At 38.3% G+C, this 27,999-nt stretch overlaps 1 protein-coding gene across 1 annotated transcript; it reads left to right on the forward strand.

The window, feature by feature from the left end:
- Positions 1-33: 33 nt before the first annotated feature.
- LOC121326615 (TBC1 domain family member 2A-like) lies at positions 34-27,999 on the forward strand. The gene is made up of 15 exons (XM_041269944.1): positions 34-367; positions 1,411-1,873; positions 5,739-5,883; positions 9,518-9,653; positions 10,295-10,425; positions 11,007-11,138; positions 11,208-11,242; positions 13,838-14,227; positions 16,416-16,526; positions 21,048-21,220; positions 22,330-22,830; positions 23,900-24,020; positions 25,245-25,430; positions 25,781-25,902; positions 26,945-27,999. The coding sequence occupies exons 2-15, from the start codon at positions 1,418-1,420 to the stop codon at positions 27,189-27,191; spliced, it is 2,886 nt and encodes a 961-aa protein (XP_041125878.1). The 5' UTR covers positions 34-367; positions 1,411-1,417; the 3' UTR covers positions 27,192-27,999.

Below are 27,999 nucleotides of genomic sequence, written 5' to 3' on the forward strand. Positions count from 1 at the left end.
TGGTGTGCCGGTTTCAGCACCGCTCAAACTGGCACATCGTGCTAATGTGCTTCTCAGGTCGAGCTGCTAATGCACTTCTCCAAGCAATGCGTGTAAACCTGGTGTAAATGTTTGCCGAAAAGGTTCTGTCACCGATTGTGCAAGCACGGAAGACGTGAAATTGCAAGAACTCCCATAGGTTAGTCAATAAGCAAGACCCTTCAAATAACCCACCCTAAGGAAATGAATATACAAAACGATCGTCAAAGAGGAGACAAAAGAAGACGATTGACCTAATCTGTCAGCTATGTGAAAAACACTGAGGAGCACAAAGTTCGTATTAAGCTTGTTTACGACAATGAAGAAACCGTTCCTGCAGGCGAATCAGGTAAAAACCAAGAGAAAATAAAACTAAAGTAAAAAACGTGTTATCAATGTGTAAGTGCTCTACAAGGTTATGGAATTCAGAGGTTGTTTACTGTGAAGAAAAATCCAAAGTGGGATATATATTGAAGCTGCAGATGAAAACAATTTAAAGTTAGTTAGTATAATGTATACTGGCAATTAAGAATGTTCGGGGATAAAAAGTGAACCTGCTAAGTACACGAACGGGTTTGTATTCATGTTAAGAATAGAGTACCATAATTGCACAAGTGGGACAGTGCTGTTTCCTGTAATTTCTAAAAATAAAAATATTCCGGGAACTCTTTGGCACGTCTAACAACAGTAATTTTTACAAAACAAGGGAATGCCCATTCTTTCATAATATTTCATTTTTGTATTGATTTTTTCCCCAGTAAAATGAAAGTCTGCTGCAGTAAATTAATTGTGACATTACGGCAAGGGAGTTCATATTAAAAAAAAAAAGAATTTTTTCGAATGCATACAGTTCCCTTTGTCGCAGCAGCTTTAAAACTTTATGTATGGAAACATGACATTCGCCTACTACACATGAATACGCGTTTTGCCTTATGGAGGTCACCTTCAGTCTTAACTACATCAGAACAATACAATTGTCTGTTGATGATGTAAGATTGGGTACTTTATTTATTTCATAAAACAAACTATGCCACTGTGTTGTAAAACGTTATTTTGAAAGTAATTTATGTAATGGTAACTACTATAATGTTTTCAATCACTTCTCTATGTATGGGTATGCCAGTTAGTCAAATATAGACTCCTTACAAAAATACAGCATCTCCTACAGATAATAACAATATACTACATTATATAACAATTTACTGTATTCTGTATTCGCATAGGACTGTAGGGATGTAACATTTTATTTACAAGTTCATCCCTCACTAAAGTAGGTGTTTGGAAACGTTTAACTAACTGATAAGAGGCAGGGAAAAGCTAACAAAAGGAATTATACCTTACTACACATCTGTTAAATAGCTAAAGATAAACCAGTTTGAAATCTGCATTCAGCCCACACATGGTGAGGACTGTAACGATGGAGCAGGACTGTCAAGTCAGAAAACCCAAGCCTGCAGCTCAATCCTCTGATCCCAATGAAACAAGCCCAGGCACTCAACATGACCTCACTGCCAGTGCAACAGAGGAAGTGGGAAGCGCCAAGGAGAACAGGGTGGATTCTACACACACAGACCAGAGCAGTGCCCAAGAGAAGCCAGTCATGAAAACTGAAGTAGAAACCTCCTCCACAAAACTGTGCGGGTACCTGAACAAACTGGGGGGGCCCTTGAAGGCCTGGAAAGCCCGCTGGTTTGTTTTCGAAGAGAAGAAGTGCCAACTGTACTACTATAGAATGTCACAGGATGCCAATCCCTTGGGAAGCATTGACCTGGCTAACGCTACTTTTGGCTACCCGGCTCAAGCAGAGGAAGGGACCTTTGAGATTCAAATCCCAGGACGGGTTGTTGTTCTGAAGGTATGTTTTATTTTATTTTATTTATTTTTTGTTCCAGACTTTACATTTCATTGAATGAAAGCAATAGAGATCCCCTAATCTACGGAGGTATTTGAAACGGTAACAGGCTAGCCAATTAAATAATTATATAAATCTTGCAATTTTGTCTACTTTTGAGTTCAAACAAGCACAAGTTATAAAAAACATACACTGTTATAAGTGCCTATATTGATGTCTTAATTAAGTTATTTTGTTAGCTACACCACTTTCTTCGAGGGTACACTAATCAGTTTAGACTGCCACTTACTGTCATTTTTTCCCCAGCAGATTTGTGAAATCTCTTATCTTCTGCTTTTAGTTACACATCTGGGTGGGACAGAGTCACAGGATGGATGAGTTAGTGGCAGGGCAGGGCAGGATCTCTGGTTTCTTCATTACAAACGCAGTATATATGAGGTTCATATACAATATATATGAACCTGATGCAACATGCCTTTTGATGATTCTTGATACAGACAGCTGTTTTAAGAAAGTGCCCATGTGCAGTACCAAGGGTTTCCCTTATAAAAGTTAACCGTGGTAAATTAACACAGGAATTTAGCATTTTTCCCCATGCTTTTTTCATAGTTTAATAAGACACATCGGAACTTGTAACCTATACACTGTGGCTAATCAGACTCATTTTAAAACCTGGAATGGGGGAAACTGCTATGCAATTGGGGTCAGGTCTTATTTCCGTCCCTGCTGTTCTTTGCTTTCGATGCTTTCGTATGCTTTACTGCTACTTTATCACTATGCTTAATTACAAGTCACTATGCTTTTACTAGTTTAGCATTATTGAGCATTTCTCTGAATGTCTGTGATTTGGTGTAGGTTGTCAATTAGCTTTTGAACACTGGGAAATTGAAAGTTCCTATACTGGTGGCTTTGTTAATAGTGCAGGTTTTGTTTGCATTCTGTGGTCCTACAGTTGCAAATCCGTGATAATGAATTATCGAGAAAACCATTGTATTTGACAATAGGTTTATGAATGGCAGTTGGAACCGTACCGGCACCAGGCAAGTAAACTCCTGAGAAGAATATTAAGTTAATTTAGCTCTCTCAATTAGTGGTACACAGTAGTACAGAGCAGTCATCTATTCTGGTGTACGGTGTCCATGTTAAGACACCTTTGTACATCAGGCAAAAAGGAGTCATTATGTGCTCCCTCTGTAACTCCCTTTTCCCTCCTCTGAAACGTCTTCCTCCCTCCTCCCTCCTCTAAAACTCCCTCCTCCCTCCTCTGAAACTCCCTCCTCCCTCCTCTATAACTCCCTTTTCCCTCCTCTGAAACGTCTTCCTCCCTCCTCTAAAACTCCCTCCTCCCTCCTCTGAAACTTCCTCCAGCCTCCTCTGAAACTTCCTCCTCCCTCATCCCTCCTCTAAAACTCCCTCCTCCCTCCTCTGAAACTCCCTCCTCCCTCCTCTATAACTCCCTTTTCCCTCCTCTGAAACGTCTTCCTCCCTCCTCCCTCCTCTAAAACTCCCTCCTCCCTCCTCTGAAACTTCCTCCAGCCTCCTCTGAAACTTCCTCCTCCCTCATCCCTCCTCTAAAACTCCCTCCTCCCTCCTCTGAAACTTCCTCCTCCCTCCTCTAAAACTCCCTCCTCCCTCCTCCATCCTCAGAAACCTCCTCCTCCCTCCTCTAAAACTTCCTCCTCCCTCATCCCTCCTCTAAAACTCCCTCCTCCCTCCTCTGAAACTCCCTCCTCCCTCCTCTGAAACTTCCTCCTCCCTCCTCTGAAACTTCCTCCTCCCTCCTCTAAAACACCCTCCTTCCTCCTCTGAAACTCTTTCATCTATCCTTTGAAATTCCTCCACCCTCCTCTAAAACACCCTCCTTCCTCCTCTGAAACTCTCTCCTCTATCCTCTGAAACTTCCTCCTCCCTCCTCTGAAACTTCCTCCTCCCTCCTCTAAAACTTCCTCCTCCCTCCTCTGAAACTTCCTCCTCCCTCCTCTGAAACTTCCTCCTCCCTCCTCTAAAACTTCCTCCTCCCTCCTCTGAAACTTCCTCCTCCCTCCTCTGAAACTTCCTCCTTCCTCCTCTGAAACTCTCTCCTCTATCCTCTGAAATTCCTCCACCCTCCTCTAAAACTTCCTCCTCCCTCCTCTGAAACGCCCTCCTCCCTCCTCTAAAACACCCTCCTTCCTCCTCTGAAACTCTCTCCTCTAAAACTCCCTCATCCCTCCTCTATCCTCCTCTTCTGAAACTCCCTTCTCTACGATGACTGTCATAGTATCATGCTGTTTAAGTCTGTGGTGTTTGTTTGTTTTAAATCGTTCAGTTAGGTTAAAACAGGTTGTTTTATAGTTTACACTTCCTGGTTGTTTTACGCCTGACTAGTTTTAAACACCTTTTATAGTGGGTATGTTGCCCATATTCTTCTTGTAAGGGTGGTGTAAGATTACTCTCTTACTTAGCTGTTATCTTATCTAATTTATATCCATTATGATAAATTAGCCATTGCATGGTCTCATATTATGCTTTACCTAAAATGAATACCTTTATCCTAAACTGGTATAAAAATGTATTACCTAGTATATCTACTGGCATCCGCTTTTTATCAAATGCTCTTGTCAAGTGTTCTTGCGTGTGAACACAAAAATAAGCATTACAGTTCTAGCTTTGTTGTTCTCAGTCTTTAAATTGTATATTAACAATCTTGCAGCTAAAAGGGGGTCACAGAGAGCATGCTTAACACTGTGTGTAATAACACCATGTAACACAGTTTTTGTTCCTGGGTAGTAAGTGTTATTTCCTAATTGCTTATGCCTCAAAAGTATAGAAAACGGCTATTATTCCCCACAAACTTTGCTTTTGTGACCAGGACAGTGATATTTCAAAATATCACTATTTCCAATGGGAAAATGGGCAAATGTGTGTCTTTTCGTTCACATAAAGTCAGAAAAAAACAACATATGAATCCAAATTAACATGTATTTATACTAAAGTAATACAAAGATGACTACAAAAGATTTAGAAGTGAGTATTTTTTTGAGATTTACAATTATACTGTATTTACAATTATATAAGCAATTAGGAAATAACACTTACTACCCAGGAACACATTTTTTTTTTTTTTTTTGTTACACAGTGTAATGATCTGCATATGAGCTTTATCAATTATTAAAGACATTGTTGAATTAATTTGAAACCGTAGCACTGTTATATTTAATTAACGTTCCTTTCTAACAGTAAATATTCAGTTATAAGTTAAGTTGCAGTACTGTGTGTCATTCTTACCATGGTCTAAACTCAGAATAAACTGTCTGTCTGACAAGTTGTGGCTGTGAAAGAAGGGTTTCTTATTAACTTTTCATTTGTAATCTTACATGAGCATCATCCAGCCAGTTGTGCAAGAAAAAAACTCTGATTGTTGGTGAAGCTGTACGATAATGTGGGAGAAAAATGTATTAAAAAAAATTAAAAACTTAGTGTATGGTGTATTGAGGCCTTATGTTGAAGGTAAAAGATTAAACTTAAAATTATTTTGAATTTGATATTTGACTGCGTTGAGACAACTGTAAAACAAAAACAGACTTCCACAGCCTTTCTTTACAGTTTGAATTAAGGAACGGCTTTAATTTAAGCTATAAAATGTCAGCTCTGGTAAGTGTTTCCGCTACAAACGTTGTCAGCATAACAAAGGGAATCCCCTTCAAATACTGCTTTGATACCCTTCATGCAGCATTGAAATAAAGAACTATCCTCCTGAGCAGGTTTTCCTATATGTAAAAATGGATTACCAACCATCATTATTGTAATTTGGAACATGACGCTGCATTTTGTTACAGATTAGAGCTCTCGGTTCAAGTTTATTTTTATTTATTTTTTGGTTTTACAGGCATTAAACAACCAAGCCATGCTGTATTGGTTGCAGCAGCTGCAAATGAAACGGTGGCAGCACAATACCAGCCTGGTGAAAATACCTGCAGAGCCCTTCACTACCTCCACACAGCCATGCCAGCTGCCTTCTGCACCTCAGGAAGGTAAGCTCACTGACAGCCCAGGGCTACAGCACTGAGAGACACAGGTTTTAATTGCAGTTTTAATTCCAGCTCAAGTCAACCAAATTCTGGGGTGGGGAAGGGTGGTGTTATTTAAATGGGATGGAGAAAAAGGTTCCAGTATAGGTGTGTGCATTCAAAACAAGAGCTGCTGAAATCACCAATAATTACTGACATTATAGCTTGTTTCATGGGCTTTCTCCCCCGAAAAACACTTTACTGACATTAAGCCATTGACACTTGAGTACTCCTGAATCAGAATAACCCCATTGAAAGTTATTCATTCTAAACACGTACAAAGTGTTGCTGTACTCTCATAACCACCACCCTTTTTTTTTTCCTTTTTTGTCCTATGTTGTAATTATGGCGAACATCTTTTCATGGTTTGTAATGTGAAGAAAGAAATGCATTGCTTTAATTAGGTGAAGTAACGAAATGTGTCTCAAGTACCAGGACTTTGTTTATTTGTCTGGAGTCAGAAATCTTAATTGATTCAAACATGATAATCGTACATGAGAATGCTGATACTCTGTGGTGGAAAAAAAACTCAAGATGATAAAAGGGTGATGTCAATTCTGCACCATATACATGCTGAAAATGCTCAGAGGGAGGCGTTGGTGGTTGTCTCATTTCTGCCAATGACTCACCTGCTGCGCCCGAAGCAGCCTTAGAACACAAACATGGTAACTAGGCAGGGATTCACTTTTTACAACGACAGCCAAAATAGTTGCTTTGGTATTATGTAGTAGGTGTAGTTGTGCATACACATACATTTCTTCATAGATCTGGAAAGCTGTGATGAATACGTTATTGGGAGTATCTGTTGAGGGGAGGTGTCTCCATTGCTGTGTATCTGTCCATCTGTATGTAACACTTATCTAATTTTGATGAAACTCGGTGGTTTGAGAAACGTATTTATTGAGAGTAACACTTGTGCATCCATTTATAGATATGTCACACCATCTTGGGAATCACTTTTCAGGAAACTGCATTGCCATTTCATAATATATGCTCATGTCACGGTCCTGAATTTATAAGCTTACTTGGTTGAAGTTAACCAAATTGGGTTAGTATTGTCCCCCCACCCCCCGTGCTGTCTTATTTCTTATTTCTCAGTTTACTGTGTTATGATAATCTGTTTTGGGGTTTTTATTATATTTTATATTTTTTGCCATGATAATAAAAACTTTACAATTGTGTTATTTTGCAGTCCTTTTGCTTGCCCAAACGTCTCACAAGAAGAGCTGTCTTAACAACTCTGAATACCATTGAACTGTTTATTTACAACACCCAATACATTGTAACAATATAGTACAAACAGTCTTTAACAGGGTTAAAGTTAGCAAGAGGTATAAGCACCTTCCTATGTATAATAAAATAGACCCGATATTTACAGTCTCTTCTGGTATGAGGCATAACATATACTTTGAATCTGTACTTGACAGCAGCTTAAACAACACAGCCCACATACACAGTTTCTGACGGTTGTTCTGAGTGAGATTCTCTTTAATGTTGCCTGAAACTTTCCCAAGCAAAAGGTGCAGAGAAGCAGAGTTCATGTCATGTGGGGTCTAGCTCTGCTGTCATGTAAATTAAGACTCTCAAGGGGAAGTTCCTACTTTCCTAACAGTGTTCAGTTATTCAAGATGCAAATCTTCTCCAACGCCCAAAGCTGTGTCATGTCGACTGCACATGCAGATAAGGAACTTGAGAGCATGTTTAAAAATAAATAATACTGTAACAGGATAGCGGCAGGAAAGAGACTTGGAGGCAAAGAAACAAAAATAACACCAAACAAACAGGATTAAAAAATTTAAATTAAACAAAAAAAAAAACTCACCAGCTCCTCTCTCCAAATGGAGCCCTGGGCTCTGCTTTTATAGGATGTGGCTGTTCCCAGTTGACACCAATTATCTCGTTTGGGAACAGCCACAATTAACCCCATCCCTGCCAACCTCCACCAAAACACACAAACACCACAATATTTACAGGCAGAGCTCTATCTCTGCCACAAATACATATAAAATTATAAATTGATGAAGCATGCATCATCATGTAATCATCACATATATCTACAAATTTTTGGAAATATGCCGAATGGAACCAAATATTACATTTGTCAATCCATCCGGCAGTCATCTCTGTAGAAGTCTGTTGAAGACAGTTTGGGTTCCGGACATATAGTGCTGCAACTATTTGTCTGGCAGTTAGAAATTTCAAATAGGGGTGAGGTTAATGTTAGGGTCTGTGTTATAGTTAAGGTTAATGTTAGACATAAGGTGAAGGCTAAAGTTAGGGTTAAGGCATAGTACTATTCATTATATTTGTAGACTGTATATCTATTTAATTATATTTGCTTCATGAAGTACAGCAAATAAGTACAAATGCATAAAATCAGCAAAAAAATATTATTTTAATTGTTTCCTGATTGCGCTCTCCACAGCAAGCAGGCGATGGTGCTGATTTGGCTAATTTTCCATTCCATTCAAATTGAAGAAAAAATGAAAGAAAAAGCTCCCTGAACTTCTTCTGCATGTTGCTTACCACAGTGGCTCAGGGAAGCTATCAGCTGTTTCTATTAGAATAATAAATTAGCCCTCGCCTGGGCATCACTACCTGCTCAGCCCGAATAATCCCTTCATGCAGCTCTATCAACATGGGTACATATAAGCTGTCAAACTGAATGTAGACTGAATCACAGCAATCCATATATGTTTCAGTTAGTTACAACCTGCTAACTTAAAATATAAATATACCAGTATGCACTTTATTTAAGCTGCAGATACATATTCTAGAAAACAGAAATGAACCTGGTGTAGATAGTTTACCTCTACTGACACTGCCAACCTGTATACAGGTAGCTGCAAAGATCCACTCCGCTATCAAATGCAGCCTGCTGTGGTAGTACAGGAAAGATAACTCCACTGCACTCAAAACTGTTGACAATTGAACATCCAATACACAAATATCTATGTCAGTCTTACTTGTTTTTTAGTACAAGACACTGAAAAATATTTAATTATCTATTCTAGGCTAGTCTGTCTATAAAGTTATTGTAAAGTGCTGAAAGAATAACGGCACAGTAAACCAGCATTTATAAACATTATCACAGAACCCTGGTGACTTTGGTTGCTACATTACAGTATTTTCGTAATTCTTTTTTTTGGGAGGGTGAGAGGGGCAGCTTATCCTTATGAGCTATACCTCAAAGTGATCAAAGTGAAACTCCTTCGAAGAGCATAATTATTGCATTTTGCCCAGTGTCAAAGTAAATGCCAGTTGCATGCTGTACTAATATATAGGTAGGTATGCCTGAAAACGTGCTGCCGGCAACTTTAATTGATATTCTGGGTGTCAATCAGAGTCTGTAGCTATTTGTGTCAGTGCTGTGTGCATATGAGATGGGCATGTACAAGATCTCTTGTTTGCTTCCTCAGTATAACTAGGGTGGGGTGGTGCTTTTAGTAATTCCAGTCTTAAACATTGTTTTTTTGCACTCTATTTCCCTGTATTACAGTACACTCGAATGGTATTTCCCACATGATAAATTAATATATATGAAATGTGTACTTTGTCTGAAGGGATGGCCAGTTGAGATGCTTGTGTTCTTTTTCAGAAATGACAGAGGACTTCCTCCCAGAAATAAAGACACCCAAAGGGCTGGTCGGAGAAGCAGCAGCCTGTCTGCCAGACCCCTGGCAACAAAACTTGCTGCAAAAGTTCTCCCTCAAGCATCCCATCACAGAGATACAGTGAGACACTGCTTGCATACCTTGTTTTTATGTCCCTAATTGGGAAAGCACACTAAACTGAACAATGCTCTGTTACGTACAGTGTAAGCACTAACAGCAGATTTTTGTTCATCAAAATCACAGCAAAGGGCTGGGTCTGTCATTTTGTTTAAAGGGATATGCCAGTTGCTCCTGATTAGCTAGCAGCAAATATTTTGTAACCAAAATATATTCCCTGGCTTCTATTTACAAGAAGCTGCTGGGTTTAATTGCAATGTTTTTCAGTAGTGCAAAGCAACCTGTGCTTTTACCCTAAGGTCATTCTGTATTTGAAAATTAAGAGAAGTTGTTCGAGCCTGTTATGAAAACAGATGAGCCATATCCAGGGAGGTGCCTGGAACCATACAAATATGGGCTGACCAAAAATATTGATACAGTAATTCAGGTATGTTTGCAGAGGCAATGGGTCAGACTTTCAAAACGTGGACCTTCTAAATGGTCACACACTAAGCAAGAGAAGCAACGAGTTGAACTTGCATTGAACTTTGTTGTTTGTCGTGCACTATGTTTGTTTGTGTGTTTGTTTCTGTGCATTTAGTTGAATTTTCTTTGTACTTTGCCTGCAGAAGTCAGTTTGTGTTTTCCCTGCTTTGCCCTAACAGGAACACAGTCCTCAATATCTGTGGAAACAAGCCAGCTCAGGAACCGAGGTGGAGTGTGTTCAATTTTGACGTGATTCAGCAGCCGCTGGACAGTCCCTATGAGGATCCTGTGACACTGGGAGAAACAACAGGTGCGTCCTTCAGTTGACAGGAAACTACCCTGCAAAGGGTAAGAGGTTTCTAGTTCCTAAAAGGTGAACCATGCAGGAGTAAAACATGTTCATACGATAAGGGATGAGTGTCAATAAGGCCTTTCTAAAGACATTTCTAGAAAACGCACTTGATAGCTCACAATTTCCCTTCTATTTGAAAATAACAACGCTTTGTACAACTATTTTCTTTAGCAGCAAACTGTAGTTTTGGCTAGGCACCCTGGAATTTATGATGATTTGTATGCATATAACCAATTTTAAATCCAGAAATAAACTGTACACAAGTATCAAATAATTATTATCTTTTTTCTTTGTTTAATGATTTTTTTTATTAGTTTCTTTTACTGTGATACAAACAATAATACAATACAGTACAGGTATAGGCCACCCCTCCCCCCCTTCTATAAAGGGCATATTGTCAGGTAGGGGCCTCCAGAGTAAAATAAAGAACCAGCAAGCTTTTCTGAAAAAAAAAACTAAAAAGAATATATTAAATAAAAATAAAAAATACATACAATTCTGCATTTCAAATACTTCATTTGCTTGTGTCCTACTCCTAGTGCCCCTGCCACCCACAGCACCTCCAGTCCTTTCAGCTCCTTCAGTTTCTTCAGTTACAATCGAGCCTATGCAGGAAGCAAGGACTGGAGGGAAGAATTCTCCATCAAGCAGCATTTCCTCTTCTTTTCTAGGTCAATAGAAGTCGGCAAGACCCCTCTTCCACAGTCCGTCCTCCCCCTCGATGACACCTGTTTTGCCAGGTCTGAAGCGCTTCTCCACACAAGTGCGACTCTCCGTGAGTTCACTGAGTGTTTTCCATATAGAAGCCATCCAACCAATTGGTTAACTTATATATATATATATATATATATATATATATATATATATATATATATATATATATATATATATATATATATATATATATATAGCCATGCATTTTAAGGCGTGTCAAGCCTTAATTATGTGCACGGGCAAATTGTAGGTGGGGCTAATTTGTAAATTAAGTCTGTGATACTAAAATGAGATTTATGAAGCAGCAGAACAGCTGCAATGGCCCTAAAAGGGAGAGTATTTTGGGTCTGCTTTACCCTTTTTGATCTCCCTGAGGATGAAATTATAGCTGGATATTTTGGATTTGTTGGAGGAAATCAGGGCTGACGTAGAACCAGGCACCGCTTGCATGCAGGCAGTGCCGGTCTTACTACAATCTGAGCCTTCCCTCCAAGTGGGCCTCCCGTGACACAGGTTTTCATACTAGTCTGATAAACAGTGCCTCCCCTACAAATAAACTACCTAAATCAAACAATACGAGGAAGCTGATTTGGGGAAGCAGAAATGATTGCTCCAAATGGGCAGCGCATTTACGCATGTCATTTTGGGCCAGTTATTACATACGGGATGGGGTAAAATTTGTGCCGCGGAAGAGGGCTACTTTACATTTTGCCAATTTAGCGCTGCGTCAGTCGATCTTGATACATGGCCCCCCAATGTCTTGTGAGGCACTTGTACAATGAATCCTTGAACCTTTCCCTTATTAAAGTTTTGATAGTAAAATCATAGCAAAGTGTAATAAAGCATAGTGAGAGCATAGGTCAGCATTGTAAAGACCAGCAAGGTGTGGTAAAGCATGTTAATAAACATTGTAAACCATGATAAACTATGGAAAAAGAATTGTATAATATAGCCATGGGAAAAGCATGGTAAAATTGCAAAAATACTATGCAAAAATTCCGTGGTAAACTTTATAATGGTTGTTATGATATTATTTACATATGATGTTGTAACTATAAATAGCTGGATTTAGGGAAGCAGTAACACAAAGTAAAGCACACTCAAATCCAAGACTACAGATTTTGCCCAAACAAGGTACTGATTTACTGTATTTAATGTGTGATGTCTTAACTCTTTTTCTATGCAAGTCAGAAACCATATTTGCTATTTTCTTTTGCTTGTTTCATTACATCGATCTTTGCAGTTGAATGGCCTTTCCCTGTCTGAGAACACCATTTCAGTTACTGCATGCTGACCACAAACTGCTTCATTACTGTGCATTTTCTCACCTCTTTGGCTGAGGTGTCACTGGCTGTGAAGGCAAACCCGTTTATCTGAATAACTCCTACATTACCTAACAGTAGAGAGCTTTCTAAAATAGGGTTGAAGGGCACTGCTGAAGGAGTGAAGAGAGTCTATTGCTGCTTCATTGTCTGTAACTGAAACTCCTGTGCTGTACTACTATTCCTGTGACCATAAAGGTTAAAATGCTGAATTAAACAGCTTGTTAATTTGAGTTATTGGACTCTTGTCACCAACACTTACAGTGCAAGTGTATTCAAATACAAAATCTTTGGGGTTCCCCGAGAAGCTCGTCTGATAAAGGCAGGACTGGTGTGTCCAGGCTGACATAAAGTTAGGGGTAGTTTTGGGCCCTGTGCAGGGAATGTTTCTGCAGGGTTAAATTTTTACATTTTTACAAGCTTCAATAAAGCATATTTTATTGCTTCCAAAACATAAACTTTAATCATGCATCGCCTTCTTGTTTCCTGTTAGTCACTTGCAACGCGGGGCTCAAATGCACTTGATCTGCAACATGCAAGAGTTTGTACCTGATTGTATAGCTGATGTAAAATTAGATCAACTGACACAATCTTTATTTTGCATCTGTGTTTTGAGTTATTTTATTATTCGTTTTTGTGTCATGATTAAACACACTATTATCGTGGACTGCATGAAACCTCTTTAAAATATACAAAAGACTGAATGGTTTGAAAAATTACCACTGGCATTGTGCAGAATTTTCAACCCTTTTGCTGGGCATTTCTAAAATCATTTCACCAAATTAATCTTTTATAATTGGTTTAAAAAGGACATTGTTATGGGAATATTAAGTAAATCTCGTAACTGGCTTTCAGATCATTGATGTATAATATTGGGCAGACTTTGAGTGCCTGGAACACAGTTTAAAAAATACTGCAACAGAGGGGAAGTTGCTGTTGCTAATCCAAGACCCAGTAGTTTGAATTAACCAATAATCCGAACCATAATTAAGTGCATGCTGATAACAGCTGTTCTTATATGATAAGTAAAAAAGTATTTTTAATTCAAATGGGATATTACATTTTTTTAAGAAAATGTAAGAATCAAAAGTGTAAAACAAATACTATACAAGGCATTTTTAGCATGCTACAGTTTATTATCGGTATTCCAAAACAAATCACTGATCTGAACAGGGTCTGGTCCCACCTGGTTCCGATTACAAAGAAAGTACAGGCGTATTTTTCAGGGACCACCTACAGTATAATTTAGTCACGGAACCTCCAATACAGCAAGGCAGCTCATGAAGCTTCTGCTTTAAAAGTAAATGACCAGAGTGTTTGTGTTTTGAAATCAGGAGCTGGTGCGACTCCTTCACAAGACTCTGGAGGCAGCACAACTGGAGAAGAGGACCAGCAAACAGTTCCTGGCAGCAGCGGGGGAGCAGGAGCGGCTGGAGCTGGTGCGGCACAAAGAGAGGTGCATCGCGGACCTGGAAGGCCGTCTGGAGGCCCTGCACAAAGACAAGAAGGAGCTGGAGCAGAGCCTGGCCATGCGGGACTGCCAAGTGAACGAGCTGCAGCAGCATGTGCAGCTCATGATGGAGAAGAACAACGCTAAGCAGGAGGTCATCCTCAAGCTGTCCGAGCAGGTGGACTCCTGCATGGCCGACCCCCAGCGTACCATATCCAACACCATGGGCACAGAGACCTTCTGCAAGCTACAGGAGAAGATGGAGCATCTCCAGGTTATTTTAAAAGTTACTTTCACATTACAGACATGGGAAGTACAGTCATAGCTTTCAAGAAACAGTGATAAAACCACACTCTTTTTTTTTGTTTGTTTGGCCACTGTTTAATCCTGCATGACATGAAAAAGCAGTAAAGTTTTCAGTGCTGGGGTGTCAGATACGGTATCCCACCTTCTCTGCATCTTCTTAACTGGCTTTATTAGCATTGGAGCACACACAATTGTTGTTGGCCACTCCAGTCTAAAAATGATTTGTTTACAGTAGAACCTGTCATATCTGATTTAATTGATCCCAGGGGTCCTATGGATATGTAAAAATGTTTGGTAGTCTCGGAGTCCTTATACTACATTGTGTTATTAACGTCAAGGCATTATAAATGAACAATGCCAGGTAACTCAGTGTGTCCAAAACACCAGAGTACCACACAGCACATACACTAATAAATCAGTGAAAACGATTGCAAAAGCACTGAAATACAGTATTTGGCAGTTTACAAAACATCATTCCAAAAACAGTTCTTAACGTGCTTTCTCAGTGTATGCCAAAGTCATTTTGTTTTACATCATGCGTGTCAACCCGAGACATAAACAACAGCTGTTACATAAACAACAACACACACTAACATAAACTGGCTTTGGAATTAAATCTTCTTTTAGCTTTTTAGCAGTACAGTAATTATATTAACTCCTTGCTTTCTTGACTGCTTTTATTTATCCTGGTTAAACTGGGCAGTTGCTTGAAGGTACAGCATGTAAAAAGTGAAACCGAATTCCCAAATGCACCGTCTTTTCTTTATCTGCAACTGAATCCATTCTGTCCTTCTAAGATCTGAAATTTTAGATTTTAGACCCATAATAAAAAAAAAAGACTGTTTTAGACCCATAATAAAACGTGCATTGATCAGTTTCCATCAGTAGCATTCAGATGGTAGCAGCATGTGTGAATGGCACATGCCAAAGGTCCATTGGTTAATAGAGGGTATTGTGTCTTACAGGATCTGATAAGACAGGTTCGACTGTACTTTATATCCCGTTTACTTTAATGTTGTACTGTAGAGGGAGGCTTGCACATTGTCTTCATGTGATTTTACAATAAACAGCAAAAATGATTATAATAACATCAACATACTGTATCAGAAATATTATCTCTGTGTAACCCCAGGCTACTAGACGTGAGGGGCAATACTGCTCTCTGATAAAAGTTAGGAGACCGGTTATCTGCTAATTAGCAAAACTTAAATCCACTAATATAAAGTCAAATAATAATTCCAGACTCATGATCAGTTGGCTAACTATTTTTTCTTTAATCTCTCAGCTATTTGAACAAAACAAGTGCATTGTTTTTGTACACTGTATTAATTTACATTACTTATCTACACTTTTTAAGGATCCATAACACTCAGTTCAGTAGTTCTATCATTGGGTGATAAGTCAAGTAGTAGTGTTGACTTTCTTCACAGACTGCAATGACATAGGAGTGATCACATGGGTGTTACAATCCATGTAGGTAGAGTACAGGAACTGTCCTGGGCAAGACCTCAAGTTGAAATTGAAAAAATAAATAAATAAATAAAAACAACCTATGCAATACAGCATAGGGCAATAATGAATATCAAATATCTAACTTCACCAATTATTATATAACACAAGGAGAACATATATATATATATATATATATATATATATATATATATATATATATATATAACATATGCAAGTATTTGCAGTCTATTGTGCATTTGAAGAGGAGAACAACCCCTCAATATAAAACAAAAATAGGAACATGTATTTCCAAACAGCTTAATTTGCTATTAAAATTACACTAGGCTAAGATTAATCTTTGTCACTTGTGCAGAAGTGTTTAACTTTTGTTTAACACAGAGCAGGAATTCCTTCAATGCTGAATTCTTCCTTAACAGCTAATAAAGTGCCACATGCACTATGCTTTACTGTATATGCCTGACAGAATTGCAGAAATGCCTGAATACGTATCCCAGTTATTTCAAATGTGTTTGTATGTTTTATAGGGTACAAATGAGTACCATTATGAAAGCAAAAAAAAAAAAAAAAAAACAGTTATCAGGACTTGGTCAAAGCTGTTCTTAATCAGTAGAGGTCATAGTATAAATATTTGAAGTACAACCACAGATTGTGTTCTGATTTCATTCTTTCACTGTGTTTACTAGGACGATATAGAGGCACACAAGATCCAAAACAAGTTCCTCAACTCTGAAATCTACCAGCTTACTAAGCTGTGGAGGAACAGTTCAGAACAGGAGAGGGGCCTCCTGATCAAGGTATGTGCTCCACAGCTTGCTGTGTGACAGATCTCTACACCAGGGCATGGTGGAATGTGGAATCAAGAGGACCACCTACCTCATGAAAATCAAAGGGAGAAAAAAGGGAACATACGCTCTTGATGTGGTTCTGTCCTGTATATACGCTAGCCTTCAGCAAATACTAGGACAGGTGAATAAATACAGAACATCTAAGAAAATAAATGAAAATACAAAAAAGGAGAACAAATCGAAGCTGTTTTTTATATCTTGCAACAACGCAACCACAAATAAATAACTCAAAAGGGGCATGTTTCAGTGCAAAAAAAAAAAAAAAAAAAAAAAAAAAAAAAGCAAAGAAAAAGCCAGGTTTAAATTAAGTTCTGGTACATTACATTTCTCATTCAAGACCTGTTGTGTAACAGAGTGGTTAACACAAACAACAAAATTGTCATAACTTTGTTGTGTGTTTTTTTGTTTTCAGTGTATTTTAGAATTTTGCTTACAACTGTCTTTAAACCATTGTGTAACAAAAAAAAAAAAAATATATATATATATATATATATATATATATATATATATATATATATATATATATATATATATATATATATATATATATATATTTTTAATATTATCCTTACCGTTAATTCTTGAATGTAGTATCGTCACTGTGTAAGGCTCGTATATGATTGACTTTATTTAATACTAAACATCTTATTTTCAGCCTTTATAGCCTAAGCCCTAGATTGATAGTAACTGCATCTGTGAGTTTTGTTTTAGTTTTTTTTTTTTTTCATATAGCTTTATCTACAAAACCACAATGAGACCAGTGATTTAGCCTAAACACATATCTGTCTGCACTAAGAAGCCACAGTAAATTAAAGAACAACTAGCATATGACAAAGCAAACTGCTGAGTGACGCAAGCTGCTGACCAACTGGGAACTATTCTTAAACCAGTGTGTAATGCAAAAAGAAAATTAAAAATCCAAAAGAGAAAGAAAAGAACTTTAGATTCAGTCTGTATCATTTTCACATCCTGGTAACTTTTGAAAAGTTTAAAGCATCTCACTGGCCCCATGTTTAACCTCTTACTAAAGTTTACTATGGTATTTTTGCAGTTTTGCCCATGCTTTTCCCATAGTTATACTATGCATGTACTGTAATTTACCCAGGTTTACGATTTTTGTTAATATGCTTTACCATATCCTGTTATTGTTTTTTTACAATGTTTACCTATGCTTTTCGTATAGTAAACTTTGGACTTGCAAATACATCTGGTGCACCAGAGTGTAACCACTCTGCTTCTATATAATAAATATAGACACAAAGGCAAATGTAATCATTTTAACAGTAAAAACTAACAGGAAACTGCCCAGAACAATAAACTGTTTGCTTTTATAGGCATACATAGAATAACCATGTGCGGTCAATTTAACCGGCATATTAAAAACAACATAAATATTATAATGAAAGGACAAACAATTGAATATAAGTCGTAGTTTTATCGAGGAACGTCATATAAAACATCTGCATAACCGAAACATTGTAAATAAACTGAATAAACTTCTTCTCCCACGGGATCTCCTGCACCCTCTTTGCGCACTCGGTCCTGGCACTTTGCTGACATCATCGTCACTGTCACTGCTGCCGGAAGATTCATCTTCGCAAACCCAGTCTGCTTCAGAGCCAGATTTGTCATTTTCCATCTCTACTGCATCCAGGGCTGCAACAAAGGGTACATTTTGACCTTCAATGGTAGTAATTTGCATAATTTACTGGTGACGTCACCACAGCTACTTGTTTATATTTGGGCATTTAACAAAAACAAATCCCAAACAGCAGAGGGGTTTTGAGATACAGCTTATGCTACCGCTTTGCTGTCGAGATGGTGAGTGAAGGAATTTGCCTCTGGTTAACACAAGCTGGAGGGGGAGGGACGGACGGTGCTCAGTTTTTTCGAAATTAAAATTATTAGTGTTATTATTATTAGTATATTTTGTATGTTTCAAACATATTCTACCTTCTCTTACACTGTCTTGTACACTAGGTATTCAGTACATATTTTACTGAAGCCTGAGCTTCGAGTACGAGCCCACTGCTTTGGATATATATCCTGCTCCATACACGGCAGTGGCGCCATATAGAGTTGCTACATATAACGATTTGGTTGAATTTTAATACAACAACTTTTGTTTAAGTAATATGCGTTATACAAATGAAAGTATTTAATTTTGCATGTGAATGACATTTAATGTGTGATTTATAGTATTCACACATTGTCAAACAATTTTTGTTAACAGAAAAAAAGAAGAAAAAACCTTCGAAGGTTTAAAACAATCTTTGAATTCCTGGCTAGCGAATGAACCTTCGATCCTTCTAATACAGCCCTAGCTGCATCAAAATCGTTGTTTGGTAAACTTTGTAGTAATTCCAAACACTGCTTTGCTGTCATGCGTCTTCCGCGACACTTGAGGAATGCAGACTGATATAATCAACAGACAGCCGGGCGCTGTGAGCTGTCAAGGCTGATTGATGGGCTGTCAGGAGGCTCATTGAAACAATAGAAATGTCAGAAGACCACTCACTTGAGGAATACAGACTGATATTATCAAACTTCAAAACATGTGGGCAAGTCCCGACTGATAAATATAAATAATATTTAATTGTTATAATATGTTTTATGTAGCGGTCAATTTGACAGCTCCTGGTCGGAATATGACGGTATTTAATCTCCCTAATTTTATCAGTGTAATTAGTACATATGTTTAGAAAAAGTCAGGAAAGCACAGCTCTGTATCTTACACACACACACACACACACCGCAATTTAAATTTAAATTCTTAAAAATGGTCAAAATGACCGCCTTGGTTGTTCTAGTGTTAAAGTGTTTGTACCTAACAAAATACTTTCATAAATCTTACCTGTCACACAATTCCACTGACTAGATGTGTCTAAAATATGCATTTTGATTTTTAAATTGACATCTTGTACTACACTAGGTTTGTTTGCCTTCCTTTCTCTTCCCTCCCCTTCTGGGAAATGTGTTACACTTGCACTTCCTGGGTCATTTCACCACAGCAGTGGCTTTGGGGTCAATGATCTTATTATTGGCTGCAAAGGATGTCAGTCATTAAGTGCAGCAGCTGGTTGGTTACTAACAGGAAAAACAGCCCTAGATGCAGAAACAAATTGGATTGATATGTAGTGAATTCTAAATACAGTACAGTGCTGTCAATGTAGGACCCTATTCACAAAAACACAAATGTTTGGTTTGCAAATTAAATTAATGTTGGCCCCAATCTGTGTTCTCTTTGAGTGGGTCAAGTGGTAACTGTTTCTGTTTTATCAGCACTTGATCTGTCCTAGTGCCTGTGTCATGGCTTTACAGAGTGATATCTCCTGGATGCACTGTGCAGTGAAACAGCTACTGGCTGGTGTGATTGCAGGAAATTTGACATTATATCTATTGGCAATGGTTTTAAATTATTTTAGATATACGTAGGATCAGACCATTTTTTTTGTGACATGAAAAACTGTTGTACTATAGTAGTGTTGTTTCAGGATTTCTAGGAGCATGTCAATTAATAAGTATCACACTGTACTTAGGGTGACTGCTTTAAAATAGCAATAATTTTAAAATATATATAATTTAAATTGCATGTTACGCTAAAACTACTAAAATTGTCAAAAACATAAACACTTTGATTTCCAAATCTTAATCGAAAAACATGTACAGTATACAACAGTTTAAATTTCAAAGAAATGCACTCAGGTGGCACGCATACTGTATTGCACTGGCTGTAGGAAATAGCTGCCTTGTAGAAATATAAACAGCCCAGTGGTGACGTCAGACCAGGGATAGTAAGTCACAAACAGGCAGGTACTTGGCTGAAAGTAGGGTTGTGTTGTTTTTTATTAAACAAAAATAAATAAAATATTTTAACAAAAACAACGCTCACAGAGCATAAATAAAATGTTTAAACAAAATAAGTCGTGAACACAAAATCCGAACAAAATAACAAGTACTGTGCTTGTGATCACCAGCACACGTAGCATTTGTTAATTTTTACTTTAGTTTTTTATTTCTTTCGTCTCTGCTCGCTCTCATTCCTCCAAACACCCACCAAGAACACACAAACATACAGGTTTATATACATGTGCTGTTAAATTAATTACAAACACTTTAACAATAATTCAATAAATGGCATCATCAACATTCTCACGAGATATCTGCCAGATACGAGCTGCTATCATCGCATCTGCCAGACCATATCCAATCCAAACAATAACAAAGAAAACATTGTATTTTTAAATAACACAACATCCATTCAAATCAATTATACATTATAATGTGTTTAGTCAAATTATTTTTACATTTTAATCAACAACTTCAGCCCAGTTCAAAAGTAACAGGGAATAAAAAGCCTCTCCCTTTGAACTGCCCTATATTGGAAATCAGTGGGGGGTTGAGGAGGGTTACTGCTTTCACCAACTACTGGGTTTTATTTTAGAGCTAAACCTCTCTTTTGTGTTGCAGTGTGCCTACCTGGAGGCCAAGAACTGCCAGATTGAGAGCAAGTATCTGATAGTGCTGCGCAGCCTGCAGGAGAGCAAAGTGCTGGACAGCAGTCAGCAGGAGATGGTGAAAAGGCTCATTGAGGATGCATTTCAGGGAGACGTGAAGGACGTGCTCAAACTCAACCCCATCAGGTAAGACAGAACAGGAATTCCATACTGGGCTTTCATAGGGAAAACTTTTTTTTTTCCCTGGTTAATCGCTTTGTTTCGTTTTTAAATGCAACGCTATTGCTAATCTGATGATCTGGTTGCAGCTACACCAGTTCTCAGCAAGCAGCACGTTTTCATCTAATTTATTGTATAAAAACAAGCAGAAAATCAAAAAGTTGGTTTGTTGCGATTGTGACATAATATGTGTGCAAATTAGTAGTTTCTGGGCTTTGCTTTCGATGATCTTCAATTTCTGGGCCCTGCTTTTTTAAATTGATAATTTAATAATTGAAATAAAACAACTTTTTTTGTCACTTCTTTAAAAAAAAAAAAAAGATCTATTTTTTGTTGCATGGTGGTTAAGAAGAATTACAGAAGCGCTAATTATAAATGCACTTTTCACAATTATTTTCACATAGTTTATTTTTGTCAGTATTCCTTTAATAGAATTTACTGTAATCTTATCAGCTGCACAGGAACCCACTGAATAGTATTTTTTGCGACAGGATTTAGTTGTATTGGTTATGGTAAATTGAGCAGAAAACATCTGCTGTTAGTGATTGATGCCACCAGTTGAAATGAGATTGTTGGTATCTGTAGAGTAGTCTACATCACAATACCACTGCACAATTTAGCACTATCGGTATTGGCCTCCTTAACAAGGAAAAAGAAAGACTGGAGTGCTGCAATCTAGGCAGGTTATTTTCAATGCACACATGCCATTTACACATAACCCTTTCCTTGTTATTTTACTGGCTTCCACACACAATTACTTCCATCTAACCCCCACACTTCAGCTCTACTCCCTCTCTGCCTCCATCTCACTCTTTTAGCTGCTAACTCAACTAACTAACTTTATTCTCTGCGTACAGTATTGGGAAGAAGGTGCGCTCACAGAGGGGAGTGATTACAAATATAACACCTTAAAGGCGCAGTGTAGCTTAACATCGAGGTTCATTACGTATACATGACCACCAAACTACATTTTAAAAAACCTGTAACCATGCACTTACTGTACAATTTTTATGATCATTAGGGAATATTTGAATACTACTACCAACATCCTTGTTTAACTTTCTGTTCCTTCCCAGTGAATATGACGACTATGGATTCAAGACTATTCCTGATTACGAAGTAGAAGACATGAAGCTCCTGGCCAAAATCCAGGCCCTGGAGATCCGTTCCAACAACCTGCGCAACAACGAGATGGTGGACAAGCCCTTGCGGACCAGGTGGGCCAACTACCTGGGCAGCCGTCCTTTGGGCGAGCTGGCTCCCTCCCCGGAACTGAAGGGCCTGATCCGGTGCGGGATCCCTGTGGAGTACCGGGAGCAGGTGTGGCGCTGGATCGTGAGGACGAGGACGCAGGTCTATAGGAAGCGGAATCCCAATCGCTACCAAGAGCTGACGAAGCACTGCGAGGTGTCGGAGCACCCGGCCTCACGGCAGATCAGGCTGGACCTGCACCGCACCCTCACCGGCAACAAGCACTTCTCCTCGCCAAACTCCGACGCAGTCCAAAAGCTGCAGCGCATTCTGCTAGCCTTCTCCTGGCAAAACCCCACCATCGGCTACTGCCAAGGCCTCAACCGGTACTGTATCTTTTGTAGTGAAAGTCCTTAATACCATTGCATGGTAAAAAGTCATTTTTACCATTTATTTGTGTCTTGGAATTCCACATTTTGAAAAAGAATTTACCTGTGTTGACCTTCAAACTTTGTGTATTTTATATGCATATCCAGCTGCTCCTATTAAAAGGTATCACAAAAAAAACCTAAACACTTTATTTTACTTCTCGGACGTGGACCGGCATGGCTTGTCCTATTCTTAAACAAAGAATAATGCTTTACCAGTAAGCAGTGTCACAGATAATGGCAGCATTACAGCTGTTTAACATTTGAGAGCAGTTAGATGGAGATAGCTGTGCCAGGACACTACTAAAGCCATGTGTTTTTGTATTATAAATAGCAAGACGAGTACACATGCAAACAGTGTTCAGTTATTGAGTTAAGAAACATTAGAGAAATACTGACACCTAGTGGTTGTTTCTATAACTTTCATTAAAATACTATTCTCTCCCCCAAGAAGGAATAGACTTTTTTGAGGGGTATTGAATGCTGTAGAGGTTAGGACTGAGTGAAACATTAAATTAAATATATTTATAAATATTTAATTATATATATATAATATATATATATATATATATATATATATATATATTATATATATATATATATATATATATAATATATAGATATAATATATATATATATATATATATATATATATATATATATCATATATATACTATCTATAGATATATATATATCACAAGATATGTTATTTAATGTTCTGCACAACTACTATGGTGGAAAGTACAAGTGGTTATATGGAGGCAGATTAAAAATAATAAAAAAATAAGTGTAAAATGTATAATTTACATATGCAGTTTCTTTCTAGTTTCATACGTAAAATGTATTTATTCTTTTTCAAAATACGGCCTAAATGGTGTCAAAATGTTGTCCTTGACATTGAGATCTGTGGGACAAAAAACAACTTGTCACTCCTATAGTCCCCCTTTTCTCCTGAATATTAGCAGCAGACTGCCAGTGAAGTCATGTGGTGGGTGTGTTTGGTAACAGTTCGGGTTTCCTCTTGCAGGTTGGCAGCTATAGCACTTTTAGTCCTGAAGGATGAAGAGGATGCCTTCTGGTGTCTGGTGGCTGTTGTTGAAATCATAATGCCACAAGAGTACTACAGCAAAACCCTGATTGCGTCTCAGGTACAGTGTGTACAAAAACTGATTTCAAACCAATCAATTCTCTTCGTCCCTCCAAGGCCACAACCATAGGCAGAGGAAGCTTTTCACAATTTTAGGGGTGAAGCTTCCTCAGTGCTATTGTTAGTGTTCCCACCTAAACATAATTCATGAGTTAATATTGAAAATAATAAGATATTTAATAAACGCTGCTCAATTGCTGCCAAATCATGAAAAATTGCAGAGGAGCACCCTGCTGAAATCCACTTAGCCCTCCTGTCTGGCTCAGCACACAAGAGGGCAAAGTTGTTCTCCTCTTGGTGCAGCCAACAGCACAACACTCATCTGGTATTGTAAAATTGAAAGTTTAACCACGCGCTTAGTTAAGTTGCCTTTGCCCGCCAGTATGGTCACGTCGTGCTGTGATGATGTCATATCAAAAAACCTAAATTCAGACGGTGTGTACTAGAACAGAGATTTTCTTTCATCAAGGAGAAAAAGGTCAACTACATAAAAGAATATTGTATTTACGTATTTTTCAAGTTAAAGGCAATTGATCCATTTTTTTAATATACAGATACACCTCTTAAATGCCATAAAGAGACAGAGTTGAGGGGCGAAAACATGTCTCCGCTCGCCCTTTTTCACTGGGGGGTCAAGCGCCCTGCCCCCGCGGTTCTGCCGCCAGTGGCCACAATGATCCTTTGCCATCTGTTTCAATCTTTTGCAACTTTCTCTGCCTCGCTCCAGGTCACGCCCATTTCAGTCTCCACCAGGTTGTTTTTGGTCTTCCTCGTTTGTTTTTCCCTTGTGGTGTGCATTGTAGAGCTCTTCTGGATACGAGTTTGTTCCTGGATGATATTTGAGAATTTAGCCTTCTTGTGGAGGTTTTTATTTTAGATTTTGTTTGACCAGAAGATTCTGCCTATTTTCCAAAGACACCTATAGAAAGAGGCTAATTTGTCCACCAACATTCAGATCCGTAGAGGAGCACTGACTTATAAACTGATTTATAAAACTGTAAACCTCCTTTTTTTTGAGGTAAATATTAATGAACAGCATAATATTTTTATAAAGCAGAAGGAAAAAACATTACTCTGAATGAGTGACATTGCTTGTTAGCCTATAGCTGAGTTTATCTAATGCTGGCTCCTTTGCTTCATCAGTAACTACTGTGGATGTGCTCATTCAGGATGCCATAGTTGAGCAACTCCCGCTGCTCTAAGCAGAGCTCTTTGTTCCTTGCAGGCTGATCAGAGGGTGTTCCGTGACTTTCTTGCGGAGAAGATGCCTCGTCTGATGGCCCACTTCAAGGAGCACAGCATCGACCACTCCCTCATCACCTTCAACTGGTTCCTGGTGGTCTTTGTGGAAAGCCTGGTCAGCGACATCCTGCTCAGAGTGTGGGACGCTTTCCTCTATGAGGGCACAAAGGTACAGGGCCGGCTGTGTTAGTAATTGGTCGTTTAATAACCCCTCCCACCACCACCCTCACTTACCCAACTGTGTTGAAACATGCTTAATATATTTTTCAAAGCAAAACGTTGAGAAAAGTTGTCTTAGCTTGCATACAAACATATGCACAGTATGTCACACTTACATTTTTAATTGCTTATCCAGTGGTTCTAAATTACAGTAATGAGTTATATAGAGTAAAAATGAAAAAAAATACAGAAACAACTAAAAACTAATTCATTATAAAAGGGCTCAGTCCAGTGGCGACTTAATGAGGGAAAATATCCTTCTTTTTTAACCAGTACAGTATTCCTTCTTTCTGTTTGCAGGTGATATTTCGCTATGCGCTGGCCCTCTTTAAGTACAACGAAGAGGAGATTCTAAAGATCCACGACAATCTGGAGATCTACCTGTACCTCCGTTTTTTCACCAAAACGATCTCTGATGGCAGGTGAGGCAGAATGAGGGTGATGACGATAGACACATCAGACTAGTCAGTGTCAATCACTGTGTGCAAGTTGTTCACACTCGTCTCACCCACTGCAGTGGCCATATATTTAACCCCTAGCAATTAAACTATCTGCATACATATACCATTTTGATGATTTGAACAGTGATTTTTCATGAAGCTTATTAAAGAATACTTTGCAAGTCCTTCTTTACCATTCACTTCATACAGGTAATAGGGCCGCCACCTCCCAGACCCACAACGACATCTTTCATTCTTAGAAAACAGATGTACTGTAGGTATAGTTGTTAAATGAACAGTCTGAGAGCAGATTATTAAAATGTTGAATAAGTTAATTTAGAAATGGTAGGTTTCAGGTGTGAATAAAAAGACAGGCTGTTGGCTGGTTTCACAGACCCTGATTAGCACTAATCCTGGATTACCTAATGTTATTTTAGGTAGTACCAGATTACTGCTAATTGTACTTTGTGAAACCAGTCGTTTAAGATGCTAATAAAAGTGGAATTCTCTTGCCATTGGGTCTTAGTAAAAATTAGTAATCCTAAGGATGAATAATTCCAAGATTTTGTTGCCATTTATTTACTGAAAATATTTCCTTTCTGTTATAACACAGAACTGGATCAATCAATCTGCTTTCTCTTGCTTTGTCAGCTAAATAATTGGGATCCTATGATAATAATTTGGCAGAGCTTTCTCAGAATGACTGTAAAGCAGCTGACTGTCCAGCCACTAAACCTGAAATACAAAACACATTCATTTAGATGAAGACTCTCTGCTGTGCAGAGACAGGGGCCATTGACTGATTTGGACCAGCTGAAGAGTGATACACTGTGTAGAAGTTAATGGGTTCATTATTGAAACAACGATTATGTTAGAAAAGTAGTAAAACTAGCCCATACTTTATTCTCTTGTTTTTTTAAAGGGGGGGGGGGGGGGGGGGGGGGGGGGAATGCAGTTCCCAGATGCTTTAACTTTGCAGTTGTTTCATCGATGACATTTTGTTTCCTGTCTCCTCTGTCTTTAGGAAACTAATGAACATAGCGTTCAATGATATGAACCCCTTCCCTATGAAGCTGCTGAAGAACAGACGAGAGTTTCACATGGAGAAGCTAACAGCCGAGCTGAAGGAGCTGGAGAGGATACAGGAGGAGTTTGTGAAAGAACAACAAGTGGAGCGTAAAGACAAAGACCTGGACACTGCTGTCAGCGAAGACGAAGAAGAGATACAGACTGCAGTCAGCTTGCAATTGCACATCACTGATACTAGTTAAACTCATTTGTTCGCTTTATTATTCCCCGCTGTGGAATAGATGTATATGTATGTCACACATACATCTAGAAAACTGCTATCCTCTGTCTGTTGTGAAGTACATAGGTATGTCAGACTTACATTTTTACATGTACATACTGTTGACATAGGTCATGGTGGTCCACTTTCTTAAGTTACTGGTTCATACTTTGTAACGGTGGATGATGTATGTTACTGATAAACTTGTTTTAGAGCCAAGAAATTCAGTTTACCAGACCTGCCAGAATGCAGAATATTAATGGAGGTAGGTGTGTTGGTAGTTACACACACACACACACACACTTATTCTGTGGATGCTTGACTTCAAATCCAGTTTAGGTCACACGTGAATGGAGTATGCTGGTCCTAAGCCCCAAGCAGACAGATGTTATTTGAGTGTTTTATGTACGTATAATTGCACAAAAGGGAGAATTAAAGGGTGGGGGAAAAAACTGACCAGTTACATTTGAGAACATTTCTAATATTTAGGCGTTCAGTCAAAGAGTCTCTCAAAGGGAATTATTATTTTTGGAAAGTCTATTACTGCATAAGCACTTGTATCTTACCAAAGTCACTTTCCTCACAAGATTAAACTGTGAAACCCAGAACATACTTTAACTGGCTTTTTCGAGGCATTTTCTCTGCTGTATAATGCAACAGAACTTGTTTTGTCTGAAGTTGTATGAATTTTTGCATCCTTTGTGTAAGGTTTTTTTTTTATTTAACTGAACAAACACCCAATGCTAGTACTGTATTATCATTTTGTGTTGTTTTAGATTTGTTAAATAAAA

Source organism: Polyodon spathula, chromosome 2, assembly GCF_017654505.1.
Source record: "Polyodon spathula isolate WHYD16114869_AA chromosome 2, ASM1765450v1, whole genome shotgun sequence".
Taxonomy (NCBI): domain Eukaryota; kingdom Metazoa; phylum Chordata; class Actinopteri; order Acipenseriformes; family Polyodontidae; genus Polyodon; species Polyodon spathula.